At 37.4% G+C, this 19,932-nt stretch overlaps 1 protein-coding gene across 1 annotated transcript in view; it reads left to right on the forward strand.

The window, feature by feature from the left end:
* Window positions 1-666: 666 nt before the first annotated feature.
* Window positions 667-19,932, forward strand: part of ME1 (malic enzyme 1, NADP(+)-dependent, cytosolic) — a 215,214-nt gene continuing 195,948 nt past the window's right edge. The window contains exon 1 of the mRNA XM_006870656.1: window positions 667-997. Coding sequence (XP_006870718.1) covers window positions 920-997 — 78 coding nt within the window. The 5' untranslated portion in view covers window positions 667-919. The remainder of the gene's footprint in view (window positions 998-19,932) is intronic.

The following is a 19,932-nucleotide window of genomic DNA, read 5'->3' on the forward strand; positions in this document are numbered from 1 at the left end:
TACCAGAGCTCCTTAGGGAAAGCATACACAAAGTAAATAAGGGTGTTCACTGAGTTTCTGCACGTTAACACTTTAGATTATTCCCAGGGATAATCTACAGAAACTCCCTTTTGCCTTTCTCCACTGTGTGCTTTCTGGGTCAAGGTTGGTTCTCTCTTGCTTCAGCCCCCAAGCATGGCCAGCATCCAGAGGGCCAGTGGGAACTGTGAATCAACAGAGCTTCAAAGAGAAGAAATTATCAGTAAGGGAAAGATGCTTCTGATTTTCTTTAGTCAGTTCAGTGAGGTCTTTTTGTAAACAACTCCTGGGCCCACTGTAGAAATCACCCATCCCTAGTTCCTTTCTGTACTTGAGGGATTTGCTTCTCTGCTTTAACCTCTGAAGTCTCACACCCTATCTGAGTTCCCCACGTTTCTCAGGGGTGATGGCGACCTCAGGCCAGGCAGGGGAACCTGGTCTTACTCTCCACTTGTGTCTAGAGAAAGATCATTTAGTACACAATGCCTAGAGAAGGGCTATGGCAATTGCTGTGACTATCAACACGATGGTGAGCACGGGCCCAGTACACGGAGGGCAGTGAGTCCCGCCGGGCCACTGGGGTTCTGTGGCCGCCTCCCCTCAGGCCCCAGTGGCGCCGCCAGGGCCTCGCTCTTCCTCATCTTCCAGCGCCAGCTCGGCTGATGTCTCGCCATGACTCAGCGCTTCTCGTAGGCTGCCCTGCTGGGGACACCAGCTTCGCGCGGGCTCCTCCCGCCGCGTCCACCCCCTCTCGCCACCCGCGCCCGCCCCCGGCCGCAGGGCCTTTCCCGGCGCGGCCGCCGCAGCCGCAGTCCGCACGGGCGCTCCAGCAGCATCCGCCGTCTCCACCTCGCGTGCCGCTCGCATCAGCCCAGCCCCGCCACGGAACCGCCTGCCAGCCATGGAGCCCGGAGTCCCCTGCCGCCGACACACCCACCAGCGTGGCTACTCGGTGACACGGAACCCCCATCTCAACAAGGTGACTCCGCAGTTCCACCTGGCCACCGAAACCCCTTGGGAGTCAGGGTCAGGCCCTTCCCACTGGTCCCCGGAACATGTCCGCGCCCATGCTCCTTCTCCCTTGGGACCGAGGTGGGTGGTCGGTCCCGGTGGCTGGGGGGTCATGCTTTGGTGAGGGCAGAATGAAAGGGGGCGCCCAAAGGCGTGTGTGCCCACCACACCTGTGATGGAAGGGCGGTGCTGTGTGTCCGTACCTTGGCATCCTGTTTTGGGAATAGAGGTAAAGATGTATAGCTTGTTTACAATACTTCTGACTGTTCATCTCTGAAAAACAAGACTCTAGCTGAAGAAAGTAGGATCACAGTGCATGGATTGTGTGTTTCTGTGAAGATAGCAGGTAGGCTGCTAGGTCAGCGTCGATGTTCCACCCACTTACTGATTCCACTCAGTGTGGCAATTATGGATACTGTTGTGGAGAGAAGTGCCCCTACTGGTCTGGCCTGCATAGAAAGAAATATATTCTGCGTGCCTCAGATCACATTAACAATCTGGAAGTCAGCGCCTCTTGGTTGCTGGAGAGATTCTGTTGAGAGTCTGGGAATGCATGGTGGGTGGCTCCTGCTTGGTACACTTTGCGACCTGGTGGAACAACCCTAGCCTACACACGCAACTGTGGACAAAGTCATTGCGCGGGAGAAAACAATCTTTAAAAATCTGGCCTTCTGTAAATTACCAAAACCAAAAGAAAAACACACACACATTTTTTTTTTTTTTTTTAGAGTTAGCATTTTTATTGAAAAGAGGGCTCAGTGTATGCTATGTTCAAAGAATATTTTTCAGATCCTAGCAACATTTCACCCTTTGCTCCCCACCCCCCCCCACACACACACTGGTAATATGTAGTAAATAGTACAAACACTTAAGATTTCCCTGAAATTATATCTTGATACTAAAATACAAATATCTTGATACTAAGCAATTGTACTGCTACATTATGGTTTATCTCTGGGCTGTTTGTTTTGTATGTGGAACTGCAGGCTTTTTGACATTCCCATTTCCAGTTTATTCAGTACATGGGAAATGCCATAGGTCAGCACAGAAATCTGTTTGGTCATTTTGTTTGTCTTGTTTTCACAGACACCTTTTTTCATTAAAAAACTGGGCCATAACTCTATTTTCCCCCTGGTTAGGTTACTGGTGGTTTGGTGGTTAGAAAACTTGTAGTTTATTGAATATAGCTAGTGCAAGCTCTTTTCAAGTTTTGTGGTGATATGCAACTTTTACAAACCTATAGGTAGTCAAAAAGCATCATGAAATTTAAAATAGTTCCTACTTATCTTTTTCTTAAATTTAATTGCTAGGTTGATTTTTTTTTTTTTTTTCCTTTTTAATATTCTGCAGGTTGGGGCCCATTTTTTAGAACAAAGGTAAAATTCAATGTAACAAAACTATTTGTAACTTTCATGTGTTACTTGCCTGCTGTAATTTATGACCCAATTATAGACCACCACTTAAAAAGGACCACATGAGTGGTCCTGTTTGAATTTCATCAAGTCAGTGGCAAGTCTCTGTAAGAGTGGATAAGTGGAATGTTGTTGTTAAGTAACTTCAAATTGATTCCAAATCATAGCAACCCTATATAGGGTTTCCAAGGAGCAGCTGGTGAGCTCGAACTGCCGACCTTGCAGTTCAAAGGGTTTTGCATTCTGGCGCATTAACTCACAGCACCACACCAGGATAAGTGGAATAGGCAAGAGTAATTGTGTCCCTACCATGTCTATATCAAGAATTAATATTAAAATCCTTTTAACTGTTCACTTGTTAAAATTAATACCTAGGTCAGAATAATAGTATCACAGAGATCTTCTATCATAGGTAGAAAAGTACAGATATTAATGTTTGTTAAGAATAAATATTTTAAATTTATAATTGAGTTTATTATCTGCACAATATTAAATTAAATTTAAAAAACGAGTTCACGAACTCTGAAGCACTTAATTGGATTAGCTCTACTCATGCTATTCTAAGACAGTTCTGTAGTACCCTATGGAAAAAATAAAAATATTCCGGAGCTCTGGTAGCTTAGTGGTTACGAATCGGGCTGCGAGCCGCAAGGTCAGCAGTTCGAAACTACCAGCAGTTCCGCGGGAGAAAGATGAGGCTTTCTGCTCCCGAAAAGATTTACAGTCTCAGAAACCCTGTATAGGGTCGCTATGAGTTGGAACCGACTCCACGGCACATAACAACAACAACAATGTACCATTGAAAACTGTGTTGTGGAACTTATCACCTTCTTGATCTACAGTGCACTTGAGAACTCTGAGTCTTGAAGTTTTCTAGTAGCCCAATAATTTTTATTGATTTTGTAATAACCTTGGCTTCTAAGAGATCAAGGAGCCTTGGTGATGCTCACCAAAAGTCTGTGGTTGGAGGCCACTAGCTGCTCTTCAGGATAAAAGACCGGAATGTTCTGTGAAGATTGTTATTATTGTTAAGTGCCGACGAGTCAGTTCCAACTCATAGTGACCCGTATAGGGTTTCTGAGGAGCAGCTGATGAGCTTGAACCACTGACCTTGCAGTCCACCTCATTAACCCACAGTGCCATACCAGGACTCCCCTGTAAAGATTACAACCTTGGAAATTCTATGAGGGAGTTCTTTTCTGCTCTGCAGTTACCATGAGTTGGAATTGATTCAAGGGTACACAGCAATAACAACATCAAGAGATCTAGTAGATAATATCTTCCTATAACAGCCTATAAGGAGCTCTGGTAGTGTAATGGTTATGAGTAGGGCTGCCAACTGCAAGGTCAGCAGTTCGAAACTACCAGCTTTTCTGTGGGAGAAAGATGAGGCCTTCTGCTCCCGTAAAGATTTACAGCCTCGAAAACTCTGTCACTATGAGTCGGAACCGATTCCACGGTACTTAACAACAACAACAACATTACAGCCTATACCGTTATCTGGCCTACTTGAAGGCTTCTTCAACCACACTAACATATAAACAGACTGTCATCACTTTAACCTGGGGTAACTAAAAACAACTTCACTAGTTTTATTTTCAATATTGTAGTGTGTCTGTTAAAAAAGGTATAACAGAAACAACTTTATGAATTAGCATTTTCTTCCTATTACTCTTCTGTTGGAGTCCTAGTGTGGTGTTGTGGGTTAATGTGCTGGACTGCAAGGTCAGTTTAAACCACAAAGTTGGTAGTTCAAGCTCATCACCCACTCCTCGGAAATCCTGTACGGGATCGCTATGAATCAGAGCCGACTCTACTGCATTTAACAACAGCAACTCTTCCATATTTTAAGTAACCGAGTACTTAAAATACATTATCCTGCTATGTTGAATGCAATACTGAGCTCTCAATTAATTTACTGTCTTCTCCAAATTTGTCTCATTAGTCCCCTAACTTAATCTTCCACTTAAAATATATTTGCTGGATGTTTTACTTACTTAACACTTTCCTTTTTGCCTTTGTGAAAGTCTTATAATTAAGATGTCATTAGCTGATTCAATAATGATCTCCCTAGGAAAACCTTTCTTAATTATCTTAGTCCTATTACCATTACTTAACATCTAGTTTTGTACATTCAGTTGTACAATATAATTTTGCATTGACTGCATTGTAATTTTTTCTTATAAATTTATTTTGGTTATCATGAGACAGGAGTCAGCGGACATTAAATAATGTTTGTTTAATGAATAAGTGATCCTTGTTTTGTTTTTTTAACTTTTTTCTTCCAAACACCTCAAGTTTTAAAGTAATTAGCAAAGAAATGCATGTTATCTACTGGTTAGGACCTTGTGGTAGTTTGGTCATTATCCTAAGACATTTGTCTTTCTTAATAATAATTTTTGCAAAGTAAGTTCACATTGAAGTCCATAGCTCAGTTGAATTAATATACCATTGTCTTATATGAAGGAACTTCAAAAAGTTTGTGGGAAATTCCATTATCTTTTAATTACATGTTTTCTCAAACGTTTTGAAGACCCCTCATACAATGAAATACGAGGGCAAAATTAAAAAATACTGCTCCTGAATTATAGAAATCTTTATTAAACAAAAGTATCCATAAGTCTGACACTTCTGCTGGTAGTATTTCCATCTCTCCAACCTTTTGCCAAAGAATTTTGTGCTCTTGGTTTACAAGACATCTAAATGGCAATTCTGCTATTCTTCAGGCTCTAATTTGAAGAAAAAAAGAAATCTGAAGGGGCAGGATCAGGGCTGTAGAGTGGATCATGTAAGGTTTCTAGATGGAATTGTCACAGAGCTGCCCTTATAGCCTTGAAGAATGAGCAGGTGTATTGTGATGGAAAACAATCCCTCAGTGCAACTTTCCTGGCCTTTTCCTCACCAATGCAGTTTTCAGTTTTCTTAAAACTTTTTCTCATAACCTCTTAGGAGTATCATGTGTCCTTCGAAGAAAAATATATCATGATTACTCCTTTGAAATCTCTAAAAAACAGGTGCCATAACCTACAGAGCTGACCTTTTTGCCTTGATCGTCTTTGAGGTATTCTGAGTCTTTCTTAAAACACTAGATGTATCAGAAAGTTTTTGTTCTATGTGAGGCAGCATTCCCATAAACTTGTTGCAGATTTGGGAAGATGTCTACTTGAGTTTTGTTAAAAAATTTGATACTAGTTCTAACTTTAAAATACAGTTTTCCATGGCACAAAAATAACCTTAAAAAAAAAAAAAAAGTTGTTCTAACAAGACTAATACAAGTGTATTACTGAGAGAACTTGTCTGCAGCCATCCATTGATTGTGAGGCATGCTTAAACGGAAACCCTGTAGCAATACTTTTTGACTTATTCTCATATAGTCAAGGAAGTTGGAATTTGGTTTAAGCCTAATTATCCCATGAAATTTGATTTACTCACTGGCTAGATCACCTTCGGGAACTGGTGATCAGGTTGTTATTAAGTGCTATCCTGTGTAGGTTTTAATTGTGCTGGTGAGTTTGAGCTGTCAGTTTTGCGATTGATTAATTATTCAGTGTTTGTACTACAGCATCACATAGGAGTTATTTATTTTTAGTGAAATCAAGGCTAGTTAGCAGTAGATGCCATCTGAATTAAACAAACAAGCCAGATGAAAAAAACAGGAAGCAGGGAAGAAGTGGGATAATTTGTTGCATGGAGGGAATTGCAATCAGTGAGATGAAACAAAATATATGATTTGCTGAACATAACACTTATGATCTTGTCTGTAAACCTTCACTCAATTCACAATAAGAAATTTAAAAACAACCAAACAATAAAAACTTATGTCAAATAGGATCTTTCTTTATTGGTACTAATTTCTATGGGATTCTTAATGTGGTGCTATAGAAAGCACTGCACTGCGAACCACAAAGTTGGCAGTTCAAACCCATCAGCTGCTCCTTGGAAACCCTATGCTGGGTCACTATGAGTTGGGAACAACTTGATGGCACTTAACAATAATTCCTATATACCTCTAAGGCATGTACTCTAACATGCATCATTCTAGGTAAGTTTTCATCACAGCATTTGGGGAAATACTTCTATCTCATACTTATGATATTGTGTATTTATTTTTTGTACCAAAATTATCAGTTATTTTTAAAGTACTTAAATTGCTTATATTATATTTTATGTGCTTATCTAATTTATTATGGAGTCCCGGTGTGGCACTGTGGGCTAATGCATGGACTGCAAAGTTGGTTTGAACCACAAGGTTGATGGTTCAAGCTCACCAGCTTCTCCTTGGAAACCCTATGCAGGGTCATTGTGGGTCTGAACCAACTTGATGGCACTTAATAACAATGTTTGGTTGGTTGGTTATGTGCCATGGAGTTGGTTCTGACTCATGGTGACCCTGTACAAGGTTTCCAAGGCTATAAATCTTTACGACTAGTAGTTATGAATTGGGCTGTGAACCTCAAGGTCAGCAGCTCGAAACTACCAGCTGTTCTGCAGGAGAAAGATGAGGCTTTCTGCTCCCGTAAAGATTTACAGACTCGGAAACCCTGTACAGGGTTGCTATGAGTCGAAACCGACTCCACGGTACATAACCGTGCTACCAGAGCTCCTTACTTAGTAATAGCAACATCTAATTTATTATGTAGGGTTGTGCAAAGAGTTAAGCACTTGACTGCTAACAGAAAGGTTGGCAGTTATGAGTCCATCCAGAGGTATTGTGGAAGATGATCTGCTTCCAAACAATCAGCTATTGGAAACCCTAGTCTTATTCTGCAACACACATGATTACTTTTAGTTAGAATCAACTCTATGATCTATGGTTTGGCTTTTTGGTTTACCTTTCTTTGCCAGTGTTATGTTTCATGTGCTTAGCTAATTTGATGTTTAATATATGTTGTGACCTCGTGTGTGCTAAAGCCAAATTGTGCTCCATAGTTTTGTTTTGTTTTTATTATAGCAGTATCTGTACAATGAAACATTTGTCGTTTCTACCATTTTCACATGGACAATCCTACCACACCAAGTATGCTCCCCATGATGCACAACCATCACCACGATCCATTTCCAAATCTTTTTTCCTCTTTTTTCTCTCCCCCAACCCCCACCCCTGGCTCCCTTCTTTCTGTTCCTTCTTTTTTTTCTCTTTTTCAGGAAAGTTCCCAATGGTTTTATACTAATGGGAAAATAAATATATATTATTTCCCTTCAATTTCATAAAAAAGGATGAAAAATAAAAACAAGAGAAAGCTCCTTGTGACTAATAATAATGTTTCATAAATCACTCTTCAAAATTAAAATTCTCCACACGTAATAAAAAAAATTACTACTTGATTTTTTAATTGTTTGTTTGTTTCTGTATGTAGTGGTAAAAAACACAAATTGATATTTCTATCATAATTAATTTTTGCTTATATGGTTTCCGTATCTTTAAGATTTAATAATATGACCTACAAGTATATTTCCCTTAAATTAATGGTGCTGTTTTTATTACAGTTAATTTTGGTCAGGATTATTAACTTTTCAATCTAAAAGATGAGCTTCTAGGGAAGTATTATTGTGGCTGTTTGTGTCCTAGAACATCAAGCTGTATGTGATGTATAGGTAGATTAAAAAGACATAAACAAGTCTCATAACTACCCTTAACCAGGCCATGTAAAAAACCTCCTGTTTTTTGTCAAAGTAGACTATACCAGCATGAATCATCCAGAATGCTTCACTTAACCACAGTTCTCTGCCAGTGCCTCAGCAATATGAGAAAGTGATTTATTATTTAACATATGAAAGTCATTGTAGTGAAATGTACAGTCAGCTATAAGCCTCAATAGCTGTCTTACTTCAATTAAAACAATGGCGATATAGGATATCAATATTTCAATATAGGGTATCAATAATGTAGTGACCTATACTACCACTACATTTTGTAGGTAAAACAGAATAAATGTGCTTTGAGAAGTAGACAGGAGAATTTGGTTTGAGGGCTTTTGAGACTGGTGGTATGGAGTCCAGGGAATACTGAAGATAGAGGTAGGTTTAGGGTGTATTTCATTTTTGTGTTCTGACTTAACCTCTAACTTTTTGGCAGGTGTGGGAAATGTGGTGCAGTGGAAAGAATATGCCAAGAGTGTGTGCCAGAACAAATGAACCCAAATCCCAGTTCTTCCACTGAGCAATTGTGAGATTTTGGGTATACCTCTTAATTAATCTCAGTTTCTGTACTTGTAAAATAGGATGACAATTTTATTTATTATCTTTTTATTTAACAAATATTTATTCAGAACCCATTCCATGCTAAACAATATTCTGGGTGCAGGAAATAAAGCAGTGAATAAGGTTACATGACAAGGTTCCTGCTGTCAGGGCATTTTCATTTCAATTGTAATAGGATTTCTGTTTTGCCAATTCACTTACATATTAAAAGGATTATTTGAGATAGTAAATTTTTCTATATTATATTTTTTTAAATACACTTTTTTTTTCCTTATTACTACTATTTGTTGTTCTAATAGCACTTTTATAAAAAAGAGGCTCTGATCTCATAATTGGAGCAATTATAAAGTGCTTCTGTTTTTAGTGTACCCACACCTTCTCTTTTGAATGCTGATGCTTATTTTATTTATGAGTCTCTTTGGAGGAGATAGGTGTACATTGTACTCCTAGTCATATGGGTGAGTGAATTTGACATCACATGACCTTTGCAGTCTTCAGTGGTTTTCACAGAAGGCCAGGCATCGTTAATGAATGCCACTGTGAAGAAAAAGACAAAGGAAACTATTTTGTTTCTCATTTCTTTGCACAAAGTGTGTAATAGGCTGCAGATATGAAAGCACCTGGCTAGTTAGATAAAGATAGAGCTGTGCTTTGGGTAGTTAGAATTATAGGAGTAAAAGACAGTGGATTTTAAAGACACAATTTAAAAGTCCCAATGATGTGAAAACAGCCTTTGTTTCTATTTGACTTTGGAAATAATCATTTTACTCTGACAAAGCAAATATTTGTACTGTTTTCCAATGATTTTCAAAATCCAGATAACTGAATACTATTATATAGTCTCAAGATTGTCTGATTTGGCCTATTCATTGCTTAATTATTTCTTTTATGTTATTGTGTCACCTCAACAAATTATGTTGATAGTACATATAACTAGAAATATTTATATAAAAAAAGTTACAATTTAGTAGAAATAAATTGGAATTATTTTAACTTAAACCATTGAGAAATTTTTGTAGGCATTTCTTTAAAGCGTTGCTGTTTGTGTTCTTAGGATATTTAGAATATTTTATGGCTTATATATTAATTTTGCCTATTTTTTGTATCAGTGTATGTACTATAATAAAAATAATCTTGTCTTTAATACATTTTGAGGATTTCAGTTGTCAGTATTTTGCCTCAGGCACTAGAGATAAATCTAGATCACCTATGAACTGTTTTCACGTATTTAAGGCCTTTGGACTTAAAGGGAAGGGAGAAGACTGTATGACTGTAAGTTTCTGCAGTTCAATAGGTAGTTTGAAAAGTCAGGTAATGCCGTAATGAATAATTTCTCTAGAAGCTTGGAGAGGGTGTTGGAAGTTAGCATGGAGTCAACTCAACTCATGAGGCCTTGTTTATAACAGAAGGAAAATGTTGTTGGTCCTGATGGCCTCAGCTTCATGAGACCTGGCAGGTCTGAGTCTATTGCTGTGGTTGTTCTGTCACTCCATGAGGGTTTCTCTCATTTTTGTTGACCCTCTGTTTTACCAAATGTGATAACACGTTCAAGGTAAATGAGTTAAAGTCTTGCCATCATAGTTTCTAAGGAACATTGTGGTTTTATTTCCTCTAGAATAAATTGTTCTTTTGGAAGTCCATAGTATATTCAATGTTGTTTGCTAACATTACAGTGCAAGTGAGATCTTCTTCTGATTTTCTTTTTCACCATCCAACTTTTGTATGCATACGAAGTGATCAGAAACATCTATTATACTAATGTACAAACCATAGACCTAAAAACAAATCATCCAAGAAGCTGGACTGTATGAATGGAAGAAGTAACTAGTTAACAACTTGCTATATGGAGTCCTGGGTTGGCACTGTAATATAATCACTGGACTACTAACAGTAGAGTTGACAGTTCAAATCCACCAGCTGCTGCTAGGAAACCCTAACCAGGGTCACTGAGTCAGAACTGACTCTATGGCAGTTATCAACAACAGTATATATAGATACATGAAGTTATGGTGTGGTGCTGTAGGATAAGTATTGAACTGCTAATTAGTTAGTCAGCAGTTCAAACCTACCAGTCGCTCCTAGAAAACCCTATCCAGGGTCACTATGAGTCAGAACCAACTTTACAGCACTTAACAAATAACAATGTATATTGATATAGCATAAGATCTGCGGTTCGAACCCACAAGCTGGCTCATGGGAGAAAGAGATTTACAGCCTCAGAAATCCTATATAAGGTCGTTCTGAGTTGGAACTGACTTGGTGGCAGTTATCAACAATATATACAGATGACACAATATTGCTTGCTGAAGGTGAAGAGAACTTGAAAGACTTACTGATGAAGATCAGAGGTTTCAGTCTTCAGTATGGATTACACCTCAACATAAAGAAAACGAAAATCATCAAAACTGGATCAATAAACAGCATCATTATAAATAGAGAAGATATTGAAGTTTTCAAGGATTTCATTTTACTTAGATCCACAGTCAGCACCATGGAGCAAAGAAATCAAATGGCGTATGACTTTGCAAAACTGCTGAAAAAGACCTCTTGAAAGTTAAAAACCAAAGCTGTTGCTTTGAGGGCTAAGGTGTGCCTGACCTAAGTAATGGTATTTTCAGTTGCTTCATATGCATTGAAAGCTAGACAGTGAATAAGGAAGACTCTAGGATTGATGTGTTTGAATTATGATGTTGGTGAAGAATATTGACTATTCCATGAACAAATGAAACTGTCCAGAAGGAAGTGCAGCCAGAATATTTCTTAGAACCAAGGATGGCGAGTCTTTCTCTCACATACTTTGGTCATGTTATAAAGAGGGACCAGTCCCTGGAGAAGCACATCATAATCAATAAAGTGCAGAAAGACCCTCAACAAAATGGGTCGACAAAGTGACTGCAGCAATGGGCTCAAAAATAGCAATGGTTGTGAGAATGGCACAGGACCAGGCACAGTAGGGTCACCTTGTGTCATCTGCCCACTTTTTGTGTCATCTGTCCTACCCCATGGACTTCCTCTGATACCAGGCCTTATAGAATCCTTAGTAGGGTTTTTTAATCATGGAATAACACATGATAAATAAAGTAATAAATTGTTTACATGTAATATGTCATAGATTATATGAACACTAACAAAATTGTTTTGTAAAATCTTTCTACAGGGAATTACATTATTTGTTATTATTAGCATCTGAGTAGAAGTCTTTTAAAATTTTTCTTCTTTCCCTTTAATTATTACTTCATTATCAAAAAGGTTATAGATGTAGGTTCACAAATAGTAATTACCACAATACTGTAGTGAAAACACCAGAAATTTTGACAAAATCAGTGACTAGAAAAACTCTGGCTTGTGCTTATAGTGCATGCAAAGAAGATCATGTGATTTGAGCATTCTTGTTATTGGGCAATAATGACAGCTCTGTCCAGAGCACATTAAAAGCGTGTAAGTAATTTGGTGTAGAATTCTAACCTGTTAGGTGTATTGATACATGTAAGCTAGGCATATAAAAAATGTGTTTTGACCCAGAGAAGCAGTGACACCAGAGATGGAGACAGAGACAATGACCATGAGAGATGGAGCAGCTGGGGACTTTAGACCCAGAGAGGGAGAGAGGCTGTGTGCTGACGACTGGGGAGGAGAGGGCAGACTTGCAGGGTATACCCTGTGGTTGGTTGATGATGCATGGAGGGGATTGTAACCATGGCAATGAAACAATATACGATTGGGTGAATTTAAAGCTAATGTTCTCCCATGTAAACTATCACATAATTCACAATAAAACATTTAAAAAAATGTTTTTTGTTGTTACGCTAACTTCTTGTTGTTGTGAAGTGCCAGCAAATCAGTTTTGACCCATTGCTACCCTGTATAGGGTTTCCAAGGAGCAGCTGGTGAGCTTGAATCGCATTTGCAGTCTGGCACATTAACCCGCAGTGCCACATCAGGACTCTTAACTACAGGGATATTTTTATTAAAAATAATTCATTTCTGCTGAAACACTGCACAAATGTTTTACAGAGAGTTACTTTGGTGTCACCCACTGTCATAGTGTCACTGGTAAGGTCTGCACCCCCTGTACGCCCTTTGTGATGCCACTTACTAGGCAGGCTTGCTCTGTATCCTACATCGGGTTGCTATGAGTCAGAACTGACTTAACAGCACCTAACAGCAATAGACCTAAAGATGGACTGGCTTTTAATAATTAGATAATAGTTAAGTCAATCATACTCACTGCTGTCAGATCAATTCTCAGGTCATCATAAACCCTGCCAGACAGTATAGAATGGCCCAGTAGGATTTCCAAGGCTGTGAATCGTTATGGAATCAGATTGCCACATCTGTCTCCCAGAGTAGCTGGTAGGTTTGAACTGCTGACCTTTTGGTCACTTTAACCACTGACGGTTAGCACTTTAATCACTGTGCCACAAGGGCTCCTTAATAGTTTAGTAAGAACATTAGCAAGATTATTAGCATCATCATACGTATGTTTCAGTTACATTATATGTAACTCTGTTTTTGTTGTTGTTAGGTGTCACTGAGCCAATTCTAACTGTATTTAGCCCATGGGCAGCTGAATGAAACACTGTCTGGTCCTGGCGCCATACTCACAATCTTTGTTATGTTTGATGCTATCTCACTGGGGGTATTCCTCTTTTTTGGTAACCCTCTACATTACCAAGCATGATGTCCTTACATGATGTATGGTGTTCTCTGCTTTCAGCAAAGATACATTTATCTATCATAGCAATTATATCCCATGCTTTACGTTGTCTTCTGAATCCAGCCTAAGTTTCTGACAACTCCCTGTCAATGTACTGCTGAACCCTTTTTGAATTATCTTCAGCAAGATTTTATTTGCATGTAATATTAATGATATTGTTCAGTAATTTCCACATTCTGTTGGGTCACCTTTCTTTGTAATGGGTACATATATGAATCTCTTCCAGTCAGTTGGCCAGATAAATGTCTTCCAAATTCCTTGGCATAGACTAGTAACTGCATCAGTTTGTTGAAACATTTCAGTTGGTATTCTGTCAATTCCTGGAGTTTTGGTGTTTGCTAATACCTTCCATGCAGCATGGATTCTTCCTTCAATACCATTGCTGCTTGATTATATGGCCAATCTTTTTACTACAGTGACTCTCTAGTCCATCATCTTCTTTTGCTGCTCCTTGGGACATTCAATATTTTACCCATGTTGTTGTTACTATTAAGTGCCACCCACTTGGTTCTGACTCATTATGACCCTACATGAGATTTCCAAAGAGCAGCTTCTGGGTTTGAACTGCTGACCTTGAGGTTACAGTCTAGTACATATCCTACAGTGTCACACCAGAATTTATTCAATATTGCAAGGTGAGGCATGAGTTTTTTTCTAGTTCTTTCAGCTTGGAAAATGCTGAATGTGTTCTTCTGTTTTGTTTTTCTAACTCCTGGTCTTTGCACATTTCATTATAGTAACTTTGCTTTGTCTTTTCAAGCTGCCCTTTGAAATTTTGTATTCAGTCTCTTTACTTCAACATTTCTTCCATTGGCTTTAGTCAGTGTTCAAAAGTAAGTTTCATAATCTCTTCTGACATCCGTTATTGGTTATTACTTTCATTTTTGTCTTTTTAATGACCTTTGGCTTTCTTTATGTGTAGTGTTCTTGATGTCATCCCACAACTCGTCCAGTCTTCAGTCATTAATGTCTAATGCATTAAATCTGTTCTTGAGATTATCTCTAAATTCAATTAATTTAAGGTTTTAGTAACATAATGGATTATGAGCTGGGCTGCTAACTGAAAGGTGAGAAGTTCGAATCTACCAATCTCTTCACAGGAAAAATAAGAGTCTTTCTGCTCTCATAAAGATTTACAGCCTCAGAAACCCTATAAAGGATTTCTATGAGTCAGAAGTGACTTGGTAACCTACCACCATCATACTCAAGGTCTTATTTTGGCTCTCATGGACTTGTTTTGACTTTCTTCAGCTTCAACCTGAACTTGCATGAGCAATTGATGGTCCATTCCACAGTCAGCTCCTGACCTAGTTTTTGCTGGTGATCACTTCTCAAACTCTCTTTCCACAGATGTAATCAGTTTGATTCCTGTGTATTCCATCTGCGGAGGTCCACCTATAGTCTCTGTTTATATTGTTGAGAAAGATATTTGCAATGAATAAGTCATTGGTCTTGCAAAATTCTATCATATGATCTCCAGCATCATTTCTATCACCAACACTGTATTTCCCAAATACCCAATCCTCCTCTTTTGTTCCAGTTTTCTTATTTCAATCACCAGTAACTATCAATGCATTTTGATTACATATTTGATCAATTTTAGACTGAAGAAGTTGGTGAAAATCTTCAATTGGCTTTGGTGGTTGGCGGATAAATTTGAATAATAGTTTTATCAACTGATCTTACTTGAATAGGACCATCATATGGTTTCTATGCAAGGAATAAACAAATTGAAGAAGAATGGCATCTAATTTATCATAAAAAGAACATATCAAGCTCTACCTTGAAATACAATACTGTCTGTGATAGGATAGTATCTGTACATACATCTACAAGGATCCTTAAGGTTAGAATATATTAAAATATATGCATTTCATTTGTTTTCAGAGTCCTCTGAAGTATTTTCAAGTTTAAAAAATTGTTATAGTACATGTATGTATGCTACATGTATGTATGCATACATGCAGATATATACATAAACATATGTAATTGAAATAATAACATTTCATGATTCAGTACTTCCCCTTGCCATGTTTTGTATTTTTGTATTTTAATTTTAAAAATTAATTAATTAGAATCCATACTTAAAAAAAATTCTGCTTAAAGACTTCTTTAAGTAGTGCTCTCCTATCCCTGGTAGATTATTATAAAGTAACTTTCTTTTCTGCATCGTAGTATTGCGTAAGGGGCTTTAGGATGCCTTAGCAGTTCTGGTCTAGCCTCTTTTCTTCTTGTACCTGCATGTTCAAACTGAGATATCTTTTAAATCAGTCACTTGAGCCTGAGAATGTTGTTGTTGAGAGTGATAGGTCTTGTTAGTCAGCAAAGACACTTGGGTAATGAGAAATCCTTTGTGGGCCTATAAAATGTTTTACCAAATTTATTATCTTAATTACATTTAATTTTTATGTAATATGACAGAATTGAAATAAAATATGTGGTCATATCAATAAATGTAAATAAGCATATCATATAATAAAAATACTTTCAGATTGTCTCAAAAAGCAAAAACAAACTTTGCTATATCTAAGTGAGATTTTTATAACGTAGTGTTACAGAGTCTAACAATACAGGCATGAAAAAATATAAAAAGCAGGAAATCAAGGGCTATGGACTTTATCAGACAATACAAAGTGCACATTAAAAAGCATGAAACGAGACAGCAAACTCTTTATAATATTGAAAGCTGTAATTGTAAATTTGTAAGATTTATGGTATCTATGTACCAAATAACACAGCAGCCATCTTTGAAAAATACACTATAGGACATGTAAGGAGAAATATAAAAAAAAAAACCTTAGTAATAGATGACTTTCACATATAGCTCAGTGCAGGATCAAAGGTACAAAAAATGATTTCCAGATAGTAATTCTCTACTTGCATTTCCCGGGGAAATTTACCTTTTTAAAATCATGACTCCATTAACAAATAAGGAAAATGTGAAAATGTATGATAATCTTACTGTGGAAATTAAAGCATAAAACATAACAGAGACATTACTGACTTGAAAGAAGGAACCAATGACAGCATGTCAAAAGCAAGAGCTGGATATGTAGATACGCAGTGCTGAATTGGAGGTTAAAGTTGGTATTTCCTGTACCTTGACAAGAACATGTAGGTGAAAACAGCAATCACTTTTAATTTTTGGTTTAGTTTATTCCCTTTTTTTGTAATTATTGATATTTAGATTTCTTTCCACTATTTTGTAATTAGTTGCCTGTTTGTTCCTTTTTTTCATTCCTCTGTTTCTCCTTTCCTGCTTTCATTTGTATTATTCAAATATATGTATTATACTTATTATTGAGTTTTTGACACTCTTTGTATCGACTTTTTATTGATTTTTGTACATATATATGTAACTTTTCAGTCAACTTAAAATGTAGAAACGTTACAAAGATAAGTCCAAAAGTAGCACTGCAAAATCATAGAAACCTTTCCTAGACAAAAATATCAAAATATGAAGCTCTTGTTTCTCAACACATTCTCTGTATATGTTTACCTGCTTCTGTAGGCAATTTTTTCTTCTCTTTAACCCTTCCCAGAAGAATTCCCACTTTTCGACCATTTCAAAATGGTAGTTATGGTATCCTTGAAGCACTCAAATCATGTTCCTCTTAAATGTGGTTTGAGTTTAGGGAACAAAAAGAATTCTAAATGGGTAAAACCGGAGACTGTAGAGTGGACAGGGTAAGGTTTCACAAGAAAATCTTCACAGAACATTGTTAAGATGAAAATAATTCCCCAGTCTTACTTATGTGTCCTTTTTTTTTTTTTTTCTCACATCATCAAAGCAGTCTTTAATTTTCTTGAAACATCATCCTAATAAGCACCTGTGATTACCGTGTGTCCTACTTTGAAAAAAAAATCTATCAAAATTACCCTTATGGAATCGCCAAAAACAGTCGCCATTACCTTCTGAGCTGACTGCTCTGTATTGAATTCAACTGGCCCAATATATTGCCTTGGAAGTAACTGTTTTATTTGACCTTTAACCTGAAGGTCCTAGGGAGACTAAAAGATCTCTGGTGTCTCTGTAGGATAAGCACTGGACTACTAACCACAAGGTTTGCAGTTCAAACCCACCAGCTGCTCTGTGGGAGAAAGATGAGACTCTGTTCCTGTAAAGATTTGTTGTTGTTAAGTGCCGTCGAGTCGGTTCCGACCCATAGCGACCCTGTACAGGGTTTCCGAGGCTGTAAATCTTTATGGGAGCAGAAAGCCTCATCTTTCTCCCGCGGAGCAGCTGGTAGTTTTGAACTGCTGATCTTGCAGTTCACAGCCCGATTCATAACCACTACGCTACCAGAGCTCCAAAGATTTAGATCCTCGAAAACAAGGTCACCATGAATTGGAATTGACTTGATGGCATTGGGTTTGGTAAGGAGACTAAGACAAGTGTACTGCTGTTAGAACTGGTCTGCAGCTGTCCACTGATCACAGAGATTTATTTATACATGTTTTGTTTGGAATAAACCCATACATATTTGAACTGAAACCCTACTAGGAATACTTTCTCACTTAGCCTCATATATACTTTTCTTCTTGTTCTATTATTTTCTTCTTGCAACTGTTCTGTTTCAGATGCATATACATGTATTAGTGGAAACAATGCTATATTTTCTTTCAGCTGTAATAATTTAAAGAACTGCAGAGGGCAACAATAATACTTTTACTAAGAGATTTTTAATTTATTTTGCTCTTCCTGTATTCTTGATGTTCCAAGTCTCTCTCTCTCTCTCTCTCTCTCTCTCTATATATATATATATATATATATATATATATATATATATATTTATCATTTCTGTTCTACCTGAAGAATTTATTTAGCCTTTCTTTTAAAGCAGGTATGCCATAGACGAATTGCCCTGGTTTCCCTTCATCAGAGAAAATCTTTATTTCATCTTCATTTCTGAAGAACATTTTCACTGATTATAGAATTTTAAATGGCTAGTCTGTTTTGTTCTCTCCCCAGTGTTTTAACAATGCTGTTCCTCTTCCTCTCTCGATTTTCTGGTGAGTAATTCTGCAGTCATTTGAATTGCTGCTCCCTTACATTGTTTCTCTCTGGCTGCTTTCAATGTTGTTTCTTTAGTGCTCAGAAGTTTGAATATAATGTTTTGGGGTTTACATTTGTTTTAGTTGATCCTTTTTTGGTTCTCTGAGATTCTTGAATCTGTAAGTTTGTCTATTTCCAAACATAGCACTTTTTCAACCATAATTTCTTCAATTTTTTTTTTCTTTCTACCTGTCTGGGACTCTGATAAGACAAATGTTGGGTCTTTTGATATTGCCCCACAATTCTTTAAGGCTTTCCTTTCTTTTTGTTTTCCCATCTTTTTTCTCTTTGTTTTTCAGATTGATTAATTTCTCTTAAAGTTCACTGACACTTGTGTCATTTCCATTCTGCTCTTAAGCAAACCAATTAATATTTCAGTTGTTTAATTTTCAATTCTGAGATTCCTATGATGGAGAAAAAATTGAAGTTGTCAAAGAATTTGCTTGGGTCCACAGTCAACACTCATGGCAGCAGCAGTCAATAAATATGTGATGTATTACGTTAGGCAAATATACTGCAAAGTGTTCAAGAACAAAGACATCAGTTTGAGGACTAAGGTACTCTTGACTTAAGCCACAGTATTTTCAGTCATCTCATATGCATGTGAAAGTTGTAAAATGAATAAGAACGTCTCTAGAAGAATTGGTGTATTTGAATTATGGTGTTAAAAAAGAATATTGAATGTACCAGGACTTCCAGAAAGAAAAACAAATCTGTCTTGGAAGAGGTACATACTTAGAAGCAAGGATGGCAAGACTTCTTCTCTCATACTTTGGACATGTTCTCAGGAGGGACCAGTCCCTCCCCAGAGAAGGACACCATGCTTAATAAAGTGGAGAGTCAAAAAAACAGAGGATGATCCCCAGTGAGATGCGTTGACACAGTGGCACCAACAATGGGCTTAAGGGTAGCAACAATTGTGAGAATGGTGCAGGACCGTGTAGTGTCTCGTTCTCTTAAACATAGGGTCGCTATGAGTTGGAACTGACTTGACACCTCCTAACAACAAAAACAAAATTTCTTTCTTTCTTTTTTTGTAGCTTGTATTTCTTGGGTGACACTTTCTATATTTATGTTTATTTAAAAAGATCTTGTCCGTATATTTTTGGAGCATTGCTATGAAAACTGCCTTTATACTTCCATTTTTTTTTTGTGCCTTACTGGGATTGGTGTTTCTTGTTGATTTCTATTGCTAATCAACATTTTCCTGTTATTTTATTTGCTGAATAATATTTTTAGTGTATGTTGGACAGTTTGCATATTATGTTATGAATTTCTAGCTCTTAGTTAAATTCTGAAATCCTAAGATAGAATCAGTTTGTGTGTGTGATTGGTTTGTTTTAGTGGTCAACCAACCATGTTATGTGTTTGGTTTGCTTGTTTTAATAGTCAACCTGGTTAGATGCAGTTTACCAATTTTGACTCTCCTTCCTGGGCATGTGTTTCCAATATAAATTTCATTTCAAAGCCTAATTTGTAGTGTTTCTGTTCCTCAAGGCTCCACCCAGTGGCCAATG

This window comes from Chrysochloris asiatica, unplaced genomic scaffold, assembly GCF_000296735.1.
Source record: "Chrysochloris asiatica unplaced genomic scaffold, ChrAsi1.0 scaffold00146, whole genome shotgun sequence".
NCBI lineage: Eukaryota > Metazoa > Chordata > Mammalia > Afrosoricida > Chrysochloridae > Chrysochloris > Chrysochloris asiatica.